Source organism: Dendrobates tinctorius, unplaced genomic scaffold (assembly GCF_039654945.1).
Source record: "Dendrobates tinctorius isolate UK_male_01 unplaced genomic scaffold, ASM3965494v1 ptg000133l, whole genome shotgun sequence".
In the NCBI taxonomy this organism is placed as follows: Eukaryota; Metazoa; Chordata; class Amphibia; order Anura; family Dendrobatidae; genus Dendrobates; species Dendrobates tinctorius.
In genome coordinates, this window is record NW_027361801.1 from 20,124,959 (window position 1) to 20,142,753 (window position 17,795).

General features: G+C 43.7%; 1 protein-coding gene across 1 annotated transcript in view; it reads left to right on the forward strand.

Annotated features, from left to right (window-relative positions):
- The window catches only part of HTATSF1 (HIV-1 Tat specific factor 1), a 35,058-nt gene extending 20,306 nt beyond the window's left edge, over positions 1-14,752 (forward strand). Inside the window, exons 5-9 of the mRNA XM_073543551.1 lie at positions 464-627; positions 7,081-7,180; positions 10,418-10,507; positions 10,593-10,730; positions 13,029-14,752. Of these exons, the coding sequence (XP_073399652.1) occupies positions 464-627; positions 7,081-7,180; positions 10,418-10,507; positions 10,593-10,730; positions 13,029-13,319 (783 nt within the window). The 3' untranslated portion in view covers positions 13,320-14,752. The remainder of the gene's footprint in view (positions 1-463; positions 628-7,080; positions 7,181-10,417; positions 10,508-10,592; positions 10,731-13,028) is intronic.
- Positions 14,753-17,795: the final 3,043 nt, after the last annotated feature.

Genomic DNA, 17,795 nt, shown 5'->3' on the forward strand with positions numbered 1-17,795 from the left:
GAATGGAAAAACATGGGTATTACATACCTGGTAATGTGTTTTTTCATGAGACATGACGGCACCCTTATATTCCCTCCCTATTGATCACATCATTAATTAGGTGCATTATTAGCATTATACACTCCCTTGGGTGTTGGAAATTTAGTAGTGTAAAGGATGTATTATTTATATGTACACTAACCTGCGGAGTTCCTCTCGTGCTCTGTAAAACAACTGATGCGGAGAGAGGAGCCGCCCCTTTTATCTTGAAGGTTTCCTGTCCTTGTTGGGTGGATCCCCTCTCTCTTGGTGCCGTCATGTCTCAGGAAAAAACACATTACCAGGTATGTAATACCCGTGTTTTTCTTTAAGAAATAACACACTAATTTGAGGCAAAAAAAACTGTCTGCTGGAGGATTAAATGAAGTATTTCAAAAAGGAATATATTATACGTTGCTTATGGTTTTTTTTTTTCCACTTGCAGATAGAATCCGTTCAACTAGCGCTAAAGTTGCTTGATGATTACGAGATCAGGGGCTACAAACTTCACGTTGAAAATGCAAAATTCCAGTTGAAGGGAGAGTATGATAAAACGAAGAAGAAGAAGAAGTGTAAGGATTACCGGAAGAAGCTGTCTCTCCAGCAGAAGTATGTGTCTATTTCCAGCCTCGCTGCTTGTATTTTTATATAGAAGCTTATGGAATTAATAATTTTTCATGTCACGCTATATGACCCTGAACAGAGAGTCACTTGGGTGCATTACATGGTTGGCCTTTTATTATAATGGCTGATATGTAATGCTAAAGTTCTCCTGCATCAGCCTCTACAGAGAAAATGTATATCTAGACTATGGCTGTCCCTGCGTCATGGCCCCCGGCGACATGGTGTGCCCTGCTGTGTGTGCAAACAGGCTTTTGTGCCTTTTGGTTGAAATTTCGGATTACAAATTCTACCCTCCAGGGAAGGAAAGTTAATTGGCTTCCTTCACATATATATGCCCCGATTCATCAACACCAGCGATTTTCCCACTGGTCTTGATGAGGGATTGTAATGGAGTTACTCTCCTGAATCATTAACCCCTTTCTGACATCGGACGTAATGATCCATCCATGTGACTTGGGCCAATTTGACCATGGATGGAATATTACGTCATAGCGTTCGGCTGATTCTGACAGCTGACGCCCAGCACTAGGTGCCAGGAGCGGTCACAGACCTCTCCTGGCACTTTAACCCCCTAAATGCTGCGAACTAACACGATCGCATCATTCCAGAAGCCCCTCCCTCTGCCTTTGGATCGGAGACCCCGCAGCGTCACGCGGGGTCCCGATTGTTGCCATGGTGACCCAATGTTGTCATAACGACATCCTGGTCACCAGAGAGAGGAAACTTGCTGATCATGCGCAGTGCATGATCAGCAAGTCTCTCTGTCAGTACAGCGCTGACAGCTTCTATAGCATGCAGATGCTGCTTCATCAGCATGCTATAGAAGCGATCAGCCTGCAAAAAATGATTGTTCCATAGTGGGACTAAGAAAAAAGTTACAAAAAAAGAAAAAAAAATTTAAATAAGTGTAGAAATATTTAAAAAAAAAATAATCAAAAATAATAAAAAACAATATATATTGTATCACTAAATAAATATTTTAAAAAAAATCTAAACCATAAAAGTACACATATTTGGTATCCCCGCATCCGTAACGACCCAACCTATAAAACTGTCTCACTAGTCAACCCCTTTAGTGAACACCATAAAAAAGGCAAAAAACAATGCTTTATCATCATAATTATTTTTCTCTAATCCCCTCCACGACAGCACACATGAGGTTGCTTCCCCATCCTAATTAGGGACATGAAACAAGAGATTTAATTAGCCCTCCCCTTCCTCTAATCCCCAGTGTTTTCCTGTCCCTAATGGGATGAAGAGGTTTTTCGTGTGTGCTCCGTGGATGGGCCGGTGACATCCCAGGGGTTTTACCTTGAGCCGGGCAGCCTGGGTCGATCGTCCCAGACCTTCCTCCCTGATGCTGCTCCTGCTGCGGCGGGACCGCTCCATCCTCTGGCGCCTTCGGCAACGCTGGATGGTTAGTTGGGAGCCTCCCGTAGCCCCCCCAGCCTCATGGATCGCTCTCCCCCTTGCGCTTGATGCCAGCACACTCTCCAGACACCCGGAGGCATGCGGAGGAAGTGACGTACACCGCCGAGGCCGAAGGCGTGACGTCACTTCCGCCCTGCATTCCACAGTGGAATGCACTGCCATTTTGGCAGGAAATTAATAAAAAAACCAAAAACACCCTATCATGGAGGGGGAGAGATCTCATCCGATTGGATGAGGGGAAAACGCTGGATCTCGGTTCCTATGTAAGGACCCTGATGGAAGACTCCACTAGGTAGGACTAAGGTCTGCATGATGGATGTGTCTTCCCTGAGATCTGCATCTGCAGAGCCCAGCGCAAACCCTGGCCCAGTGAGTATACCTGGTATAGGGGTACCCGGCTTTGGTTCAGGACCCATCCTTATGGGGAACCCCCTTCTCTCTCTTTTAGGGAGATAAGGATCCTGCACCAAAGGCAAAGGAAAAGTCTGCAAGCCGCAAGTGCGCAATTTTTATTATTATTATACATTTATATAACGCCATTTATTCCATGGCGCTTTACATGTGAAAAGGGGAAATATAGACAAGTACAATAAACATGTGCAAGACAAGGGACACGCAAGTGCAGAAGGAGAGAGGACCCTGCCCGCGAGGGCTCACAGTCAACAGAGATGGGTGAGGTTACACTAGGAGAGGGTAGAGCGGGTTGTGCAGTAAAGGTAGGTAGAGCGGGTTGGTTCAGTAGACCAAGGATCATTGCAGGCTGTAGGCTTGTCGGAACAGGTGGGTCTTCAGGTTCTTATTGAAGGTTTCCATTGTTGGTGAGAGTCTGATGTGTTACGGCAGAGAGTTCCAGAGTATGGGGGAAGCACGGGAGAAGTCTTGTATGCGGTTGTGGGAAGAAGAGATGAGGGGGGAGTAGAGAAGGAGATCTTGAGAGGATCGAAGGTTGCGTGTAGGTAGGTACCGGGAGACCATGTCACAGATGTATGGAGGAGACAGGTTGTGGATGGCTTTGTATGTCATGGTTAGGGTTTTGAACTGGAGCCTCTGGACAATAGGAAGCCAGTGAAGGGCCTGGCATAGGGGGGAGGCTGGGGAATAGCGGGGAGACAGGTGGATTAGTCGGGCAGCAGAGTGTAGGATGGACTGGAGTGGTGCCAGAGTGCTGCAATCTGCAGTAAAAGACTCCTCCAATTACAAAAAAGCCTTGTGCAAACTATGCATAGAGAAAATTGTCCGAGAGGAACAACTATCCCTAATGGATGAAGTAAGAGGGATGGTACGATAGGAGATAGTCATCCCTGGCTTCCTTTTCCCAGTCATTCACAGGGGGCCTACAGTCTCAAAAAAGAGGAATTACGACCCTGAAGACATCTATTTGGTGGTCTGAAATCAAGAAGAAAGATGGTCTTTCCTATCTGTGATAATGTCCAGAATCTAATGCTGGAAGAATGGGAATTTCCGGAAAGGAAGCTGAATATCCCAAGCGAGATGAAGGATTGGTTTCCTCTAGATGAAGACACCTCGAAGTGTTGGACTGAAATCCCTAAAGTGGATATCCAAGTAGCTAGGGTAGCCAAAAAAACTACCCTACCCTTTGAAGACTCCTCTCAACTCAAGGACCCTCTTGACCGCAAGATGAATAGCTTACTGAGGAAGTCCTGGGAGGCATCAGCAACCTCCTTAAAAACAAACGTCGCATCCTCCTGCGTCACGAGAACCCTGTTCCTCTGGCTGCAACAACTGGAAGACCATATTAAAAGTGGTACTCCAAGGGAGGATCTCCTGACATCTTTACCTCTCCAGAAGGCGACAGGCTTTCTGGCGGATGCTTCCACGGAATCGGTCCACATTGCGGCAAGTACATCTGTACTTGCGGCGTTCGGCGTGAGCAGGGGAGAATGATGAGTTACATTTAAGTGATAATTAGCCCCATCAGTGATAATACTCCCATCAGCCTACCCCTGCTGCTGCTGCTAATAACAGTGAGGAGCGGCTGATTCGAGTATTCATCAGCCGCCGCTTGTGCTTTAAATAAATGAAAAAAACGGCGTGGGTTCCCCTGTATTTTCTATAACCAGCCAGGCACAATTCACAGCTGAGGGCTGCAACCCTCAGCTACCAGCTTCAACAAGGCTAGTTATCAAGAATAGAGGGGTCCCCACATTGTTTTTTAAGTATTTAAATCAATTAAAAATGGCAAGGGGTCCCTCCATTTTTGACGACCAACCTTTCTAAAGCTGACAGCTGGGGGCTGGTATTCTCAGGATGGTAAGGGGCCATGGATATTGACCCCCAGCGTAAAAATAGCAGCCCGCAGCTGCCCAGAAAATGTGCATCTATTAGATGCTCCAATTCTGGCGCTTTGCCCGGCTATTCCCACTTGCCCTGTAGCGGTGGCAAGTGGGGATCATATTTGTGGGGTTGATGTCACCTTTGTATTGTCAAGTGACATCAAGCCCCGACGTTAGTAATGGAGAGACGTCAATACGCCTATCCATTACTAACCCCATAGTCACGTTATCTAAAAGCACACACACCAAGAATAAAGTCCTTTAATTAAAAAAATGACACAGACTCCTTTAATAATCTTAATTAAACCATACTTGCAAACCTTGCCTAATTCCACCTGTAATGTCACGTGTGACTGGATACACCGCCTCCTGCAAGGCGAATTTCTATAACACCTGTGAACCTGGATACACCGCCTCCAGCAGGGCGAATTTAAACAGAGTTAAGGGAAACCGTTACAATGGAGGCCCCTGCAATAAGGAACGGGGACGTGGAGACCTCCTGCACTCCCCTGAGTCAGTGTCCCTACACTCCTGATGATCCCTAGGCAGGTTCCGCACCTGGCGACGAGCTGGATACCTCACATCCCTAGCTCGCCCTGCACCTATCCCTTTCTAGTGAATTGGACGGTGCAGAAACTAATCCCACCACTGCACTAATACACACACAAGGAAAGTAACAAACAGGGAAAAACACCACTTAGCTTTGCTGTGTTGCTATTGCTCCCAGCAACAGAGTACGACACCAAAGTTCAGCTTCACCCCTGAAGCTCGACACCTGAATTCCGCTTCCGCCTGAAGCTACTACACCAGAGCTCCCCTGAGCTGCCAGGAACTCCTCTCTGTAGTTCCTTCCTTCACCAGACTTGGTTGGAAATGAGCAATATCACCAACCGTGAGTGAGACCACCTGCTACTCCTTTATAGGTAGCAGCCAGGGAATCACACCTGCTTCATTATCACTTGCAATAACACCAGTGGCCACCAGGGGCAACTAAACTAAAGTAACTAGAGTGCAATGACCCTAACGGCCACCGGGGGCAAAACTAGAACTAAAACAACCACAGTGTAATGACCCTAATGGCCACTGGGGGCAAAACTAACTTTAAGCAAACAGCTTAAAGGAAAAAAATGGTTACTTGTGCAAAATCTGTCATAATCCAACCTGGATCATGACACAACCGAAGTCCTTGTTCTCCTGTAATAAAAGTAAAATTAAAAAACAACAATATACTGTACCTGTCTGTTGTTCTGTCCCTTACCGTTTATTTAAATCCGTCTTTTTTGTTGCATTTTATTGCACTTTTTGTTTTGCGGTGTGCACTGAAGGGGTTAACTAGCGGGAGTTTTATAGGTCGGGTCGTTAGGAACGTGGCGATACCAAATGTGTGCATCTTTTATTGTTTTTTTTATTTACATAAATGTATTTATTGGGAAAATATTTTTTTTTATTTAGGAATTTAAAAAATTTTTTTTTTTACACATTTTAATGCTAGCACTGATCGTTTGCATTGCTGCGGGGTGTCAGCTGTCACATACAGCTGACACCTGCACGCAATCACCGTGGTGCTCAGCGTGAGGCCGCACTATCGTGCCGCTGTATGTATACTGCTCTTTGCAGGAACGCACCTCCCGCAGAGCAGTATATGTACGGCGCATTTCGGAAGGGGTTAAAAGGAATGTGGACCATCTGATGAGTGGCGTGCGCCTCCGTGCGCATTGCCAGAAATCTGACTAGTCAGGGATTTGAGTGAAATTTTGGGCGTAGGGACCCTCACAGCTTGACTTACAGTAGACGTGCAGTGACATCACGCCCCAGCTCCATTTGATCAAATCTGGGAGAGACTAGCACGAAAACAGCAAAAGTCAAAATTTGCTTCCGCAATTCTATGTTGCTCAAAAATGTTGCGACTTTTCAAAGCAATTTGTGGCAGAATTCTGTCAAAATTGCTTGGATTGATTGGGGACAAAATGTGTTCAGTGTTTTTAAAGGGGTTTTATGTGAAATACATTTATGGTTTAATGCATGAAAAGAAAAAACGCGGATGGCACCGCTGTTACCAATGCATGAAAAGAAAAAACGCGGATGGCACCGCTGTTACCGTGATGAGATCAAGTTGTGTGCGGTAATCGGAATACTGGCCAACCTGCAGCCACGGGTGCTCGTCCTGGAAAGTCACAGCAATATCCAAATCCGTTGTCAGCTTTCTGCTCAATCCTGCTATCACTCCCCCGGCCAACATGAATCGCATGTGCCAATAAAGTAGCAGCATTTCTTCACCAGCCCGATGAGTGCGGTCCATTTGTCTTCTTTTGGATTTGGACATTTATGGTTTATCCACAGGGTAAGTGGTAAATGTCTGCTCAATGGGATCCTTGTCGATCACGAGAATTGGGGTCCCAAGTCCCTGTTCTCGCTTGCTGTGGTTGGCATTAAATGAGGTGTCATGATCGGGTACGGTACAGTTACTAAGAATCGGTTCCCAGGACCCTGTACATTGACATCCATTGGTTGCTGGATGGGAGTTTAGAGAATCTCTAAACACCTCTTTTTTTTATTAGTCTTTCTAATACGATGCCACATGTGTCTCCCTAGGTTTTATGGTCTGGGTCTTTCCTCTATGTATCAACTTTCGACTTCCTTTACCTGACAGCAGACCCCAAGTGCCCGTCGTATGGTTTCCTCACTAATCTCGGTTGTGTTTTTTCTTTCTCAGACAATTGGATTGGAGGCCAGAGAAGAAGGCCAATGAAACAAGGAAACGATTTGAGAGAGTTATCATCATCAAAAACATGTTCCATCCGTCAGACTTTGAAGTAAGAGAATTTTTCCTGCAGCAGAAATTTTTTAGTTATTGTTGCTCCCTGTAGATGGCGCCGTTGTTTTACCAGTTTATCAGCTTCATGTCATAACATCAAGAGAAAGGTCTGTATCCTGTGACCCAGAAGTGTCCTTCATTTCTACCTTTGTGTCCAAACATTTCTTGCATAGTATTTTTTTAAATTCCAAATCTTAATACAAAGAACCAGTTGTTTTTTCAGTATTACAAAATGTATATGACAAAGAAGCATATATTTTATTATACACACTTAGGGCCCCTTCACATGTCCGTATAAAACCGATAATGCAAAAAAATGGTACCGAAGTCATCAGCGTGTTGGATCAGCACGTTGGATCATCGCGCCTTCCATGTTGTTCCAGTATGGCAAAAGAAAAAAAATAGGGCTCTGTGCTGGGGGTCGGCTGCAGCGGCTCTTTGTCCAGCGTCGGGGCTCCGCCGGCATTTCCCCAAAGCACGGAGGCCCAGGCAGCTCCTGAGATCTCGGGACGAGATCTGAAGCTGAGCATGTGCTGGCTCCAGCGGCCATTTTTCCGGAGGCAACTACATCACAGCAATGGAGCTGCCTGGGCCTCCAGGCTTTGGGGAAATGTCGGCGGGGCCCTGACGCTGGACAAAGAGCCACCCCCCCAGCACAGAGCCCTCATGCTGCACAAAGAGGAGCCGCCACAGACCCCCAGCACAGAGCCGCCACACTGCAAATGGAGGAGCCGCCGACCCGCAGATAGCACCGCTGCCACCAATGAGGTAAAAGGGGTATGATAACTCCACTTACACCTTTCCTGTGAGATGCCCCCTCCCTTCGTCATCGGAACCACTCCCCCCCACCATATGCAAATTGCTCCGCACCCGGCGTATAAGATGAGACACGGCGTATAAGATGACCCCCGACTTTCAAGAAGATTTTATATTTTAGCTGGAAAAGTTGGGGGGGGGGGGGGGTCGTCTTATACACCCAGTCGTCTTATATGCCGGAAAATACGGTATATCTTTGGAGTGTTGGAGAAAACCAGAGAACCTGGTGGAAACCCATACAAACACGGGGGGGGGGGGGAGGGACAACATACAAACTGCTTTCAGATGTTTTGGTTGGTGGGATGTAACCCAGCTGCAAAGTAACAGTGCTAACCACTGAGCCACCTTGCTGCCCGTGATTTTACAAGGACTGGACCTAGTGGGACTTGTTCTCTATAAGTAGATTGTGCACCCAGCAGTCATAGAAGTGTGCTCTACCCGCACACAGGGCTGTTACATTGCTTTCATTTTTTTTAACCTAAAGATGGATAATAAAATGGAGTACTGAACCAGATAACTGAAGGTAACAGATATTCAAGTGATAACTGAATGTATCATACTTATGTCTCATACTTATAATTTAAGTTATAAGTGACAGTACCATTTCCCTAGTTTACATGTTGGACCATTAAAGTGATGTTTACCAATACGTATCAGTTTATGGGAATAAAGCCTTATTATTTAATAACCTTTCTATCATGCTATATAATTATACTGGCTTTTTGTATCAGATGCAGTATACACCAGGCTGATTATATAGGTATTTACTACTGTTTTGGATCTTGTGATATAAACTTATCATATACTTTGTATAACCCATATTTTCACTGGGTACATATGATCATTATTTAGGGAAGTATGACTCTTCTTGTTTTTTTTGTACCTACGTCCGACAACATGTATTGATTTTATCGCTTTAATAGTTTTTCTCATGTGTTGTGTCCATTCTATATTAACTCATTAATAAAGTTTGTATATTTTTCATATTCATATATTTTCATGGTTGCTGTAGTAGCATACAGTTTAGTCTGCTGTATTCTCATATATTGTGTGTGTGTATATTATGCAGAACCTATTGCAGCGTGCCCGCCATTTATTGGGATATTTTCATTAATTGTGGCATGCGCCATGCCTTTCATTAAAAAAAAAATACTTTGCATGATGACAAATCAACTGAACTTCTGGATCTACAAGTACCAGTCGGACCAGATTGCTGTATATTTTTACGACCCTGTGGAATGTGGGTAGGGCGACTTGTACAGCCTCCGGTCCTTGGTGTATCGCTGCTGTCTGCTGAAATGTTCATATGGACAGTTATAGAAGCACGCCTATAACTACCAATAACGTCGATCTGACCCTCTGTCCGTGTGTTTAGAAATTTTTTACATGCACTGTTATCTGTATTTATTACATGACATAAATAAGAAGTTTTATAAATCCGAAGAACTTTAAGTGTTACTGTTTTTTAACCATTTTTTCATTTCACTTTGTTAGTTTTATTCCTTGCTGTAGATTTATGGATAAAAGTGATACTTTTTTTATATATATTTTGGACATGCATTTTGAAAAATGTAGTTCTCTTACGTTAAAACTTAAACGGGTTGTCCAATTGTTTGATATATAATGCACAGCCCCCTAGGATAGATCATCAATATCAAATCAGGGGTCTGATACCCGGCACTGATCAGCTTTTATTATCTCTGTTGGGACCCCATGACCGTGACAGAGCAGAACAGCGCAGCCCCATACACTACTTATTGGTCACTCCTGGATGCTGCACCTTTTCTCCTGTTCATTTTATTACTAAGGCCATTACTTCTGAGCCCCCCTTGAGGCAGCCCACCACCCCATATTTCTGCAGCGGGGAGGAGTAGGAATTAGGCGCAGGTCTTTTGGATTCCCCTACGACTTTGTTGTACTTGACTGTCCCCATCTTATTAAAGGTTTTTCCCATTTCCGAAAACCCCTGCCTCCAGTTTTTTTTCAGTATCTGTATTCAGTATTCTTCTTATGTCACGTCGACAACACTCCCGTCAGTAACTGAGCTCAGTGAGTAAAGGGGCTTGTGATGCCTACTCGGTCAGAGCCACTCAGCTGACTTATTGGCTACAGCGCTTTTGACCTGATGTCAGACGATAAGAGACCGAGAGCAGTAGCAGAGACTCAATGCTGGACCCCGGAAGGGTGAGTAAGGCAGATTTTGTTTTTTACTAAATAAACTGCAGCTGGGTAGGCATGGGTGAGTAACAATGAAGAGAGTATGAACTGTTTTAGTGATCGCAGCGGCACCACCGGTAATCACTTATTTCAGTTGTTGATCAAGCCCTTTAAGGCCAGAGAGTTGGAAAAACTGCTACCTCCATATCACCTCTCACGGTGTCTGCTCAGATTTTGCTAATCTTTTGTTTTCCTTGTACAGGAAGATCCTCTTGTGCTAAATGAAATCCGTGAAGATCTTCGGTCAGAATGTGAAAAGTTCGGCCAAGTGAAGAAAGTCCTTATATTTGATGTAGGTCTTTGTAATGAGGCATCTACCCTTGGTTACTATTTTGTTTCTCTGTTATAGATCACCCTTCTTTATATTTCTTTTCTAGCGCCACCCGGATGGAGTTGCTTCTGTATCATTTAAAGAGGCAGAAGAAAGTGACGCTTGTATATTAGCTCTTAACGGGAGGTGGTTTGGTGGTCGTCAACTGGATGTTCAAATCTGGGATGGAGTGACTGATTATCAGGTATCGTATAACTTTTTTTTTTAAATTTTTTAAACTTTTTCTGCCATTGAGAGCCAGACTGTAGCTTGGAACTCTGCTTGCATGGAATCCCCTTTAATAAAACCCATGTGCCGTTGGAATAAAACTTTGAATGATTAATGACCCGTCCCCCGAATGCTGACATTGAATAGATTGTTGTTTTCTGTTGAGCTGTTTCTATAGTTGTGTTATAACTTCTTCTCCAGCCCATTCATAATAAGCAGCTAATTACGGCCTTCATTCTCCACTAAGCTCCATTCATCGGCCGTGATTTCATACAGGCAAGAATGTTTTACGAGGCCCTGTCAGTGCTGATTCAGTTCCATGAATCGGCCCTAATTTTCAGGACGCACTTTGTCCTTGCCTTGAATTGTAAAATAATCATCAGGTTGTATAGGAGTTATGTTACTTATTATTTATTTTTTGCCAATTTCAATTTGTGACTTTTAAATTGCTACACAGAATCCTTAAAGTGGATATATCCCGTAGATTTCACTTTTCAAGCAGCATTTTATTAATAAATAGATCTGGACCTGAGGAGCCTGGGGTACTGACTCTGAAAAATCCAAGTCTGACTTTGAAAACCTAAATAAATATGATCATATTAATCCTATTTTATGTAATGTCTGAATAGATTAATATATTCATTCTGACTTCTTTTCTGAGGATAAAAAAAGCAAGATTTAAGGATTATTCCTTTTAGAATAATCATAGCACAGTGACAAACTTCTAAAACAAACTTGTCAAATGCAATTTCCAGAAGTCTTCACCTCTCCTAATATCACCCCAAAAACTGAAAACCAGCATGTCCAAGGCTTTTGCCTGCCTAGTTGCCCTTGGATTTGTCCTGTAGTTTTTCATGACAGGTTGCACATGCTCAGTCAATACTAATCTTTTATAGTGGGTTTCGTCTCCTTACTTCACCAGAAGTAACACCAATGGCTAAAAGCATCAGTATTTCAGTCCATAGTTGTTTTAATGTACGTCTCTGAGATAGAATATAAATACATCTGAGACATTATCTATATTGTCTAATAGAGAAATCGTCTTTGTTGCCCATAGCAGCCAATCAGATCACCGCTTTCATTTTTTTTTTTAAACATCTCTGGCAAAATGAAAGCTGCTATGTGATTGGTTGCTAATGGCAGCATGGTCAGGGTTTTTTAGCTGGGAAAAGACACACAGAGGGAATTTTTTTGAAACATGCAGAATTAGTGGATGGAGGATTAGAAATCTAAACACAGGGGCGTGGGGACAGATAGAATTTAATGGTTGTCACTGGCAGTTGACAGGTTTGGAGAATTAGCTAATGTTAGCGATATCTGGGGGAGAGCAAGGCGCCTGGAGACGAAGCAGATAAATGTAGTTTACAATGGTCACGTGGGTGGGTGGAGCAAGAACCAGAACAAAATGTAAGAAAATTATTCAGTGACTATATGAGGACATGGCTGGGTTACTTTAGACAGGTTATATAAGCTCATGGAGTTTGGAAAATTGATTCCGGGAGAACCCCTTTAAATGAACTGTACGGTGGGCTTGTAAGGTTTGTCCCTTTAAGTAGCATTAGTCTGAGATGCTCCATACACTGTGCTGGCCCCTGTAATTAATGGACTGGATTGTGTGGTCTTAGCTGGTGACTTCACTCGCAAGTGTCTTGTTTACATGCCCAAAGCCAAGCCTCTGGTGCAGAATAGGGGAGAGTTGAGCATATTTTTAGGACTTGTTGCCCCTCAAGCACTATAAAATGCCCCAGCAAAAGGGCAAAGGATAAGTTCACTAAGTTCTTTTGTCAGGTGATATTGGTCTGGTTGGTTAGAAATTGGCCAGATATCTGTGTGTGTGATGGCACCTTAAAGCTCCCATACGCCGATATCGACAGGTTTGGACGACTCTCTAATGTGTATGGTGGCCCAGCAAACTGATTGTTAGAGAAGATCATGTCTTTTTCGGACTGCTGATAGCTTTGTTCTCCTGTGAATGTCTGTCGGTGGCTTTCACATAGAGAGCATCGGAGCACTTGGCCAAGCAAGGGCTTTGGTGTATTGGTGAGATGGCCGTCGGCTCGACAATTGGCCAATGCATTGTTCTGCCTACAGCATCTAATGTGGTTGGCCAACTTTACACACACTAGGAGATCAGGTGTGTGTAGTTGCGTGTCCGACACCTCAGTACGTCTTCAGGACTGTTGATTATTTTTGCACAATAAGTACTGCACCAACTTTTTATTTTGCTTTATAATAGGTCTTTAGGGTATTAACTAATTCTTTTTGCAACAAACAGATTGAGGAGACATCTCGAGAAAGAGAAGAGCGGCTCAAGGGCTGGGAGAACTTCCTGCAGGCCGACCCGCAAAAACCTTCTGAGGCTGCGAGTGATGAGAAATCCATACCCTCCGTAAATAATGGACAGTCTGAAAACAAAGAGAACGGCACAGAAGCTGCACCTGATACAGACAGCGTCCAGCAGCAAGGAAATCAAGATCCCAAAGCAGTGGATAATGCTGCGGATAACGACGCTGCATCCACAGATAGCAGTATTGGTGATGATGAGGATGAGGAAGGACAGTCGTAGACCTGCTTGTTTTTTTAGCTTCCTATATAAGTTACTTTTAGGGCGATATTGGTGTAGTACATGCTGTAATATCTGTTTGATTAATTTGGCTTAATTACTACATGGTTTTCTTTTCTGCCCATACTTGTATTAGGGCTGGTGCACACCAAGTCTTTTTACTAAGATTTAGTAGCACAAACTGAGTGGAAACTCAATATTTTAGGAGGATGTGGAGAGTTTCCACTCCAAAAATGTAACAAAAAGACTCCGTGTGCACATTCCCTAAAGGGTTTTCTGATAGGTAAAAGTTTTGTTCCAATGGCTCATATTCTAAATATATATATGTTTTCTTAATAGGAACAGCGCCACTCTTGTCTGTGGTATATATTGCTTTTCATATACATGTGTGTAAATGAATAAGTATAAATTGCAATGCCATCCACGATCCACAGGCAAGACGGTTGTCTCTGGGAAATAAGGCCTTGTTCAGACAACAATTTTTAACATGCATGTTCTGTCATGGTTTTTCACAGAAAACGTATCCATTATAATCTATAATGTCTGTTCATATGGCCATAATTTTGTATGCGTGACAAGTATCCCCAAAAATGACAAGTGGAAGCATGCCATGGATCAAACTAAGCCATGCAAATCAGAGGGACTGACCTTTGTTTTTGCATACCAGAAAAACTGATGGACACACGGATCGAAAATGGATGAAGATTAGATCCAGTACACAAGCAGTCACCACCATATAAAAGTCATTGGGGCTGATTCATCGGCCTCCCCGGCATCTCTTCTGATTAATAGACCCCCACAAAGTCATGACATCGCGGGGGGACCACCAATCCAAGAAAGCGCGTAGGAGGTTGGTCATGGATTTCTGACATGGCCATGGGGCACAGATCCTGTGAATCTCTCTGCTTTTCTTTAGAATACAACTATTTTTTTTTTTACTCCTGTATTTGGGAACGACTACAACCAAAAATGGCCACTTTTTTTTTTTCTAGGTTATTTTTCTCAGTATTCCCAGAAACAGATAACACAGGATTTATGGAAACTTACCCAAGGAAAACCCATAGATTTTTTTAATCGCTGGTAAACTTGTATCTTAGGGTTAAATGCTTTTTATAATCCTTGCATTATGTTTTCAGGTTTGGATGACATTCATTCTTATCATTTTGCAGACATCTTTAGTTCAGGAAAAATATTTTTGGAGAAAAATTGCTACTTTGGTGAAATTGTAAAATCTTCGCATTGACTTTTACATAAGTTGTGTGTCCTAGAATACATTGTATCTGTTTGGTAATAATTGCCACGCTTTTCAGTGCGGCATCGCTATATCGATACGTTTGCCCCATTACCTCTACCACGGATACACATTTTTCCTTTTTTGAGTTATGAAAGGGAAGTTATTTCAGTTAAATTGATTAAAATAAATGCTTCCTTGGTCACAGGTCTGTTTTTTTGTTTCAAGAATTCCTAAAGCAGAACATGATCTGAAGACCTTGCAGCAAATTTAGGTAGCTCTAGTGAGAAGTGTGAGAATTTGCCGGCAGCCCCAAAACTGGATGAACCTGTTTTTGTATAACTTTGCAGTTAGTAGGGTCGTGGTGTGGGGAAGCAGAGTCCGTCTTCTTGAAGCTGAGAAAGCCAGTTGTTTGTGTGATTTTTATTTAAGTTGATTTATAAACCTAAATTTATATAAAAAAAAATAAATTGTAGGCTTTTTATTTCCTGAGTTATTTTGATTGCTAGTAATAAAAAAAAAAAACCTTTTGTTCTGTTAGTGTGCTGGGAGCAAAGTAAAGAGGATTTGTGCAGGGAGAGTTGATGTCTTAAAATATAACCTTCGTGGGGAATGCTTGAGGGTCTACAGTGTTTAGTAATATATGAGCGTTTCAGCGGCCCTGACCGTATATTTTTGCGGGTTGGAATTTCAAGCAGTGAGGTACTTTTCAAAAACCATTGTTTTCAGTGGCACAGTGTCATAGATTTAAGGCCTTGACTGAACGGAGACTTGTAGCTCTACGGATTATCTTAACCATTGAGTGATGGTTGAGATCTAAAAGATTTCATAGAAATTAATATATTTCTTTGCACTCCAGCTGTAGGTCAATTTAAAGATTTTGGGCACATAAAGAATGCCATATACTAGGGATGGTTTGCATAGATTTGCAGGACCCTGTCCAATGTCCATATCTGTAATCTGTGGCCCCCGGAAAGGAGCCCTGACAGCTATCTTTTTACCCTCTAGTAACCACAGCTCTTATTTTAATTAGCCAGCCTGGTGTGACATCACAGGAGGATGATGACATTGTGACAGGCTGGCTAATCGAAAGAAGAGCTGGAGATGCTGGCGGGAAAAAAGCAGTTCTCGGAGCCCGTGTTTCGCTTCAGCAGAGTGGTGGCCACTCATCATTTCGCACCATCTCTACTATATATCTTCAATTCTTGCTCATCCGCTAGCTCTTTTTTTGTAACCACACCATACATGCACATAGTTGTTTCTGCCAGATATGCAAATTCTCCTAGGTAATAGGGTATAAGTTGCTACCAGACTCCTCTAAAGGCCGGGGTCACACTTGCGAGTGCAATGCGAGAAATTCGCAAGAGTCTCTCACATCAATACCCTGCACTGCCGCTGGCACTTGGGACCAGAGCGTTCAGCTGCATAGAAATACATGCAGCCACACTCCGAGTTTCTTGCATTGCACTCGCAGTTGTGACCCTGACCTATAGAGGTGTCTGGTGGCAACTTATACCGTTACCTATGAGGTGTCTTCTCTCCTGTGAGAACGAAGATTTGAGTATGTTGACTCTATTTCTCCCCCAACATCTGCTCTCAGAGGAGAATCCAGACACCCTCCCATACATTTCGGATAGTTGGTCAGTCCTGCAAAAGTGGGCAGGATTGGCCATTGTTCAATCTTCTATGCATGAGGAACCTAAAGGGTATCTTCATATGTACAAATTTCACAGATTTTGCTCTGTGGATCTGTTGCAAATGCGCACAGAGATCCTTTAATATATTTGCCACAGATCTGGATGCATGACAAAGAATGGAATCCACTGCATAAATTGACAATCTGCAGATTTAAAATCCACATTGCAGAATTTTTCATATCTGGACAAAAAATCTGCAGCGGCTCTCATCTGCATTTGAGTTCCTTACTGTAATGGTGGCGGTCCTATATTAATGTTACCTTATGACTTGTCAAACACACATTTAATAGTGGAACACCCCTTTAGCGTAAGCTCTCTGTATATTCATTATAGATCTAGCCTAGTGCAACAAATCCAAATGCAGAAGTTTATTGGATCATGATGCAATAGCGGTCAGTGCACTATGAAGCACGGGGTAAACTGGAGAACTTTTCTCTCTCACCCATGACAGCACCACGGAGAGAGGGGATCCGCCCTTCAGGGACAGGAACCTACAGATAAAAAGGACGGTACCTCTCCGCCTTCAGTTGGGTTCCTGTCCCTGACGGGTGACCCACAGGGCGGTACTTGCGTGTTCGTGGAAATCCGGATCCGGGGCCGACCTGACCGATACATGGCAGCGGGGAGGCCCCTGCTGCGAGGGGTGCGGTGCCCGAAGCCACCACTGCTGGGGCCGATGCGGGCTACCAGGTGAGCGGGCAGGAGAGACAGAGCCGCCGCTCCGGAGAGGAGGTCGGGGATCGCAGGGACTCGGCAAACATGTGGGCAGTGCCATGGTACAGAGGTGTACGGAGATGGCCGCTGCCCCGGAAATAGAAACCGGCTACCGGGTCCTGGGAACCGGCGCATGTGCAGGAGCGCTCTCCCCGGCGAACGCGGTGCAGGATTGGAGCGGTGACGTCACACGCCGGGAAATTTAAAATGGGGCTAGAAACACTCCTGACTGGAAGCGATCCTGAACAATGGGGGATAGCGACCAGCACAGGAGCAGCAAGTCAGGCAGCAGCAGCACCATCACCACCATCATCGCCAAAAGGAACGAGACAGGAATGGCCATTCCAGCAGTCACTACGCAGCGTAGCACGTCAACTGCAAGGAGCAAATCGCCACCAAGAGATCAGCTGTTTTACCACGTCAAAGTGACAGGGCGGGTATGCCCTTACGTAACGCTCACTAATATACAAATTAGGCACACTGAATACAGTTTTATGGTAAAACAATAATGTAACAATTTATTAAGATTACATCAGGATAATGCTAAATTATGGAATGGCAGATATAATATTACCCTGTTTTGTTTAATACATTTCATGTGAATCATACAATTAATATGAATTATAGTACATAGAGAAATAAGCATCAATACATTACCAAGTATTGTAACATCACTTCTCCACTGGAGGGACCACAGTGTCAGCGAGAAGGAAATTACTCTGGTCTTGTCATGTCATCACAGAAACCGTGCGTCCTTCTGGAAATGGAACGATACCTTCTGGAAATGTCCCTACCTTGCTGAACCAGGTCCCCTTTTTTATACACAACTCGCACATC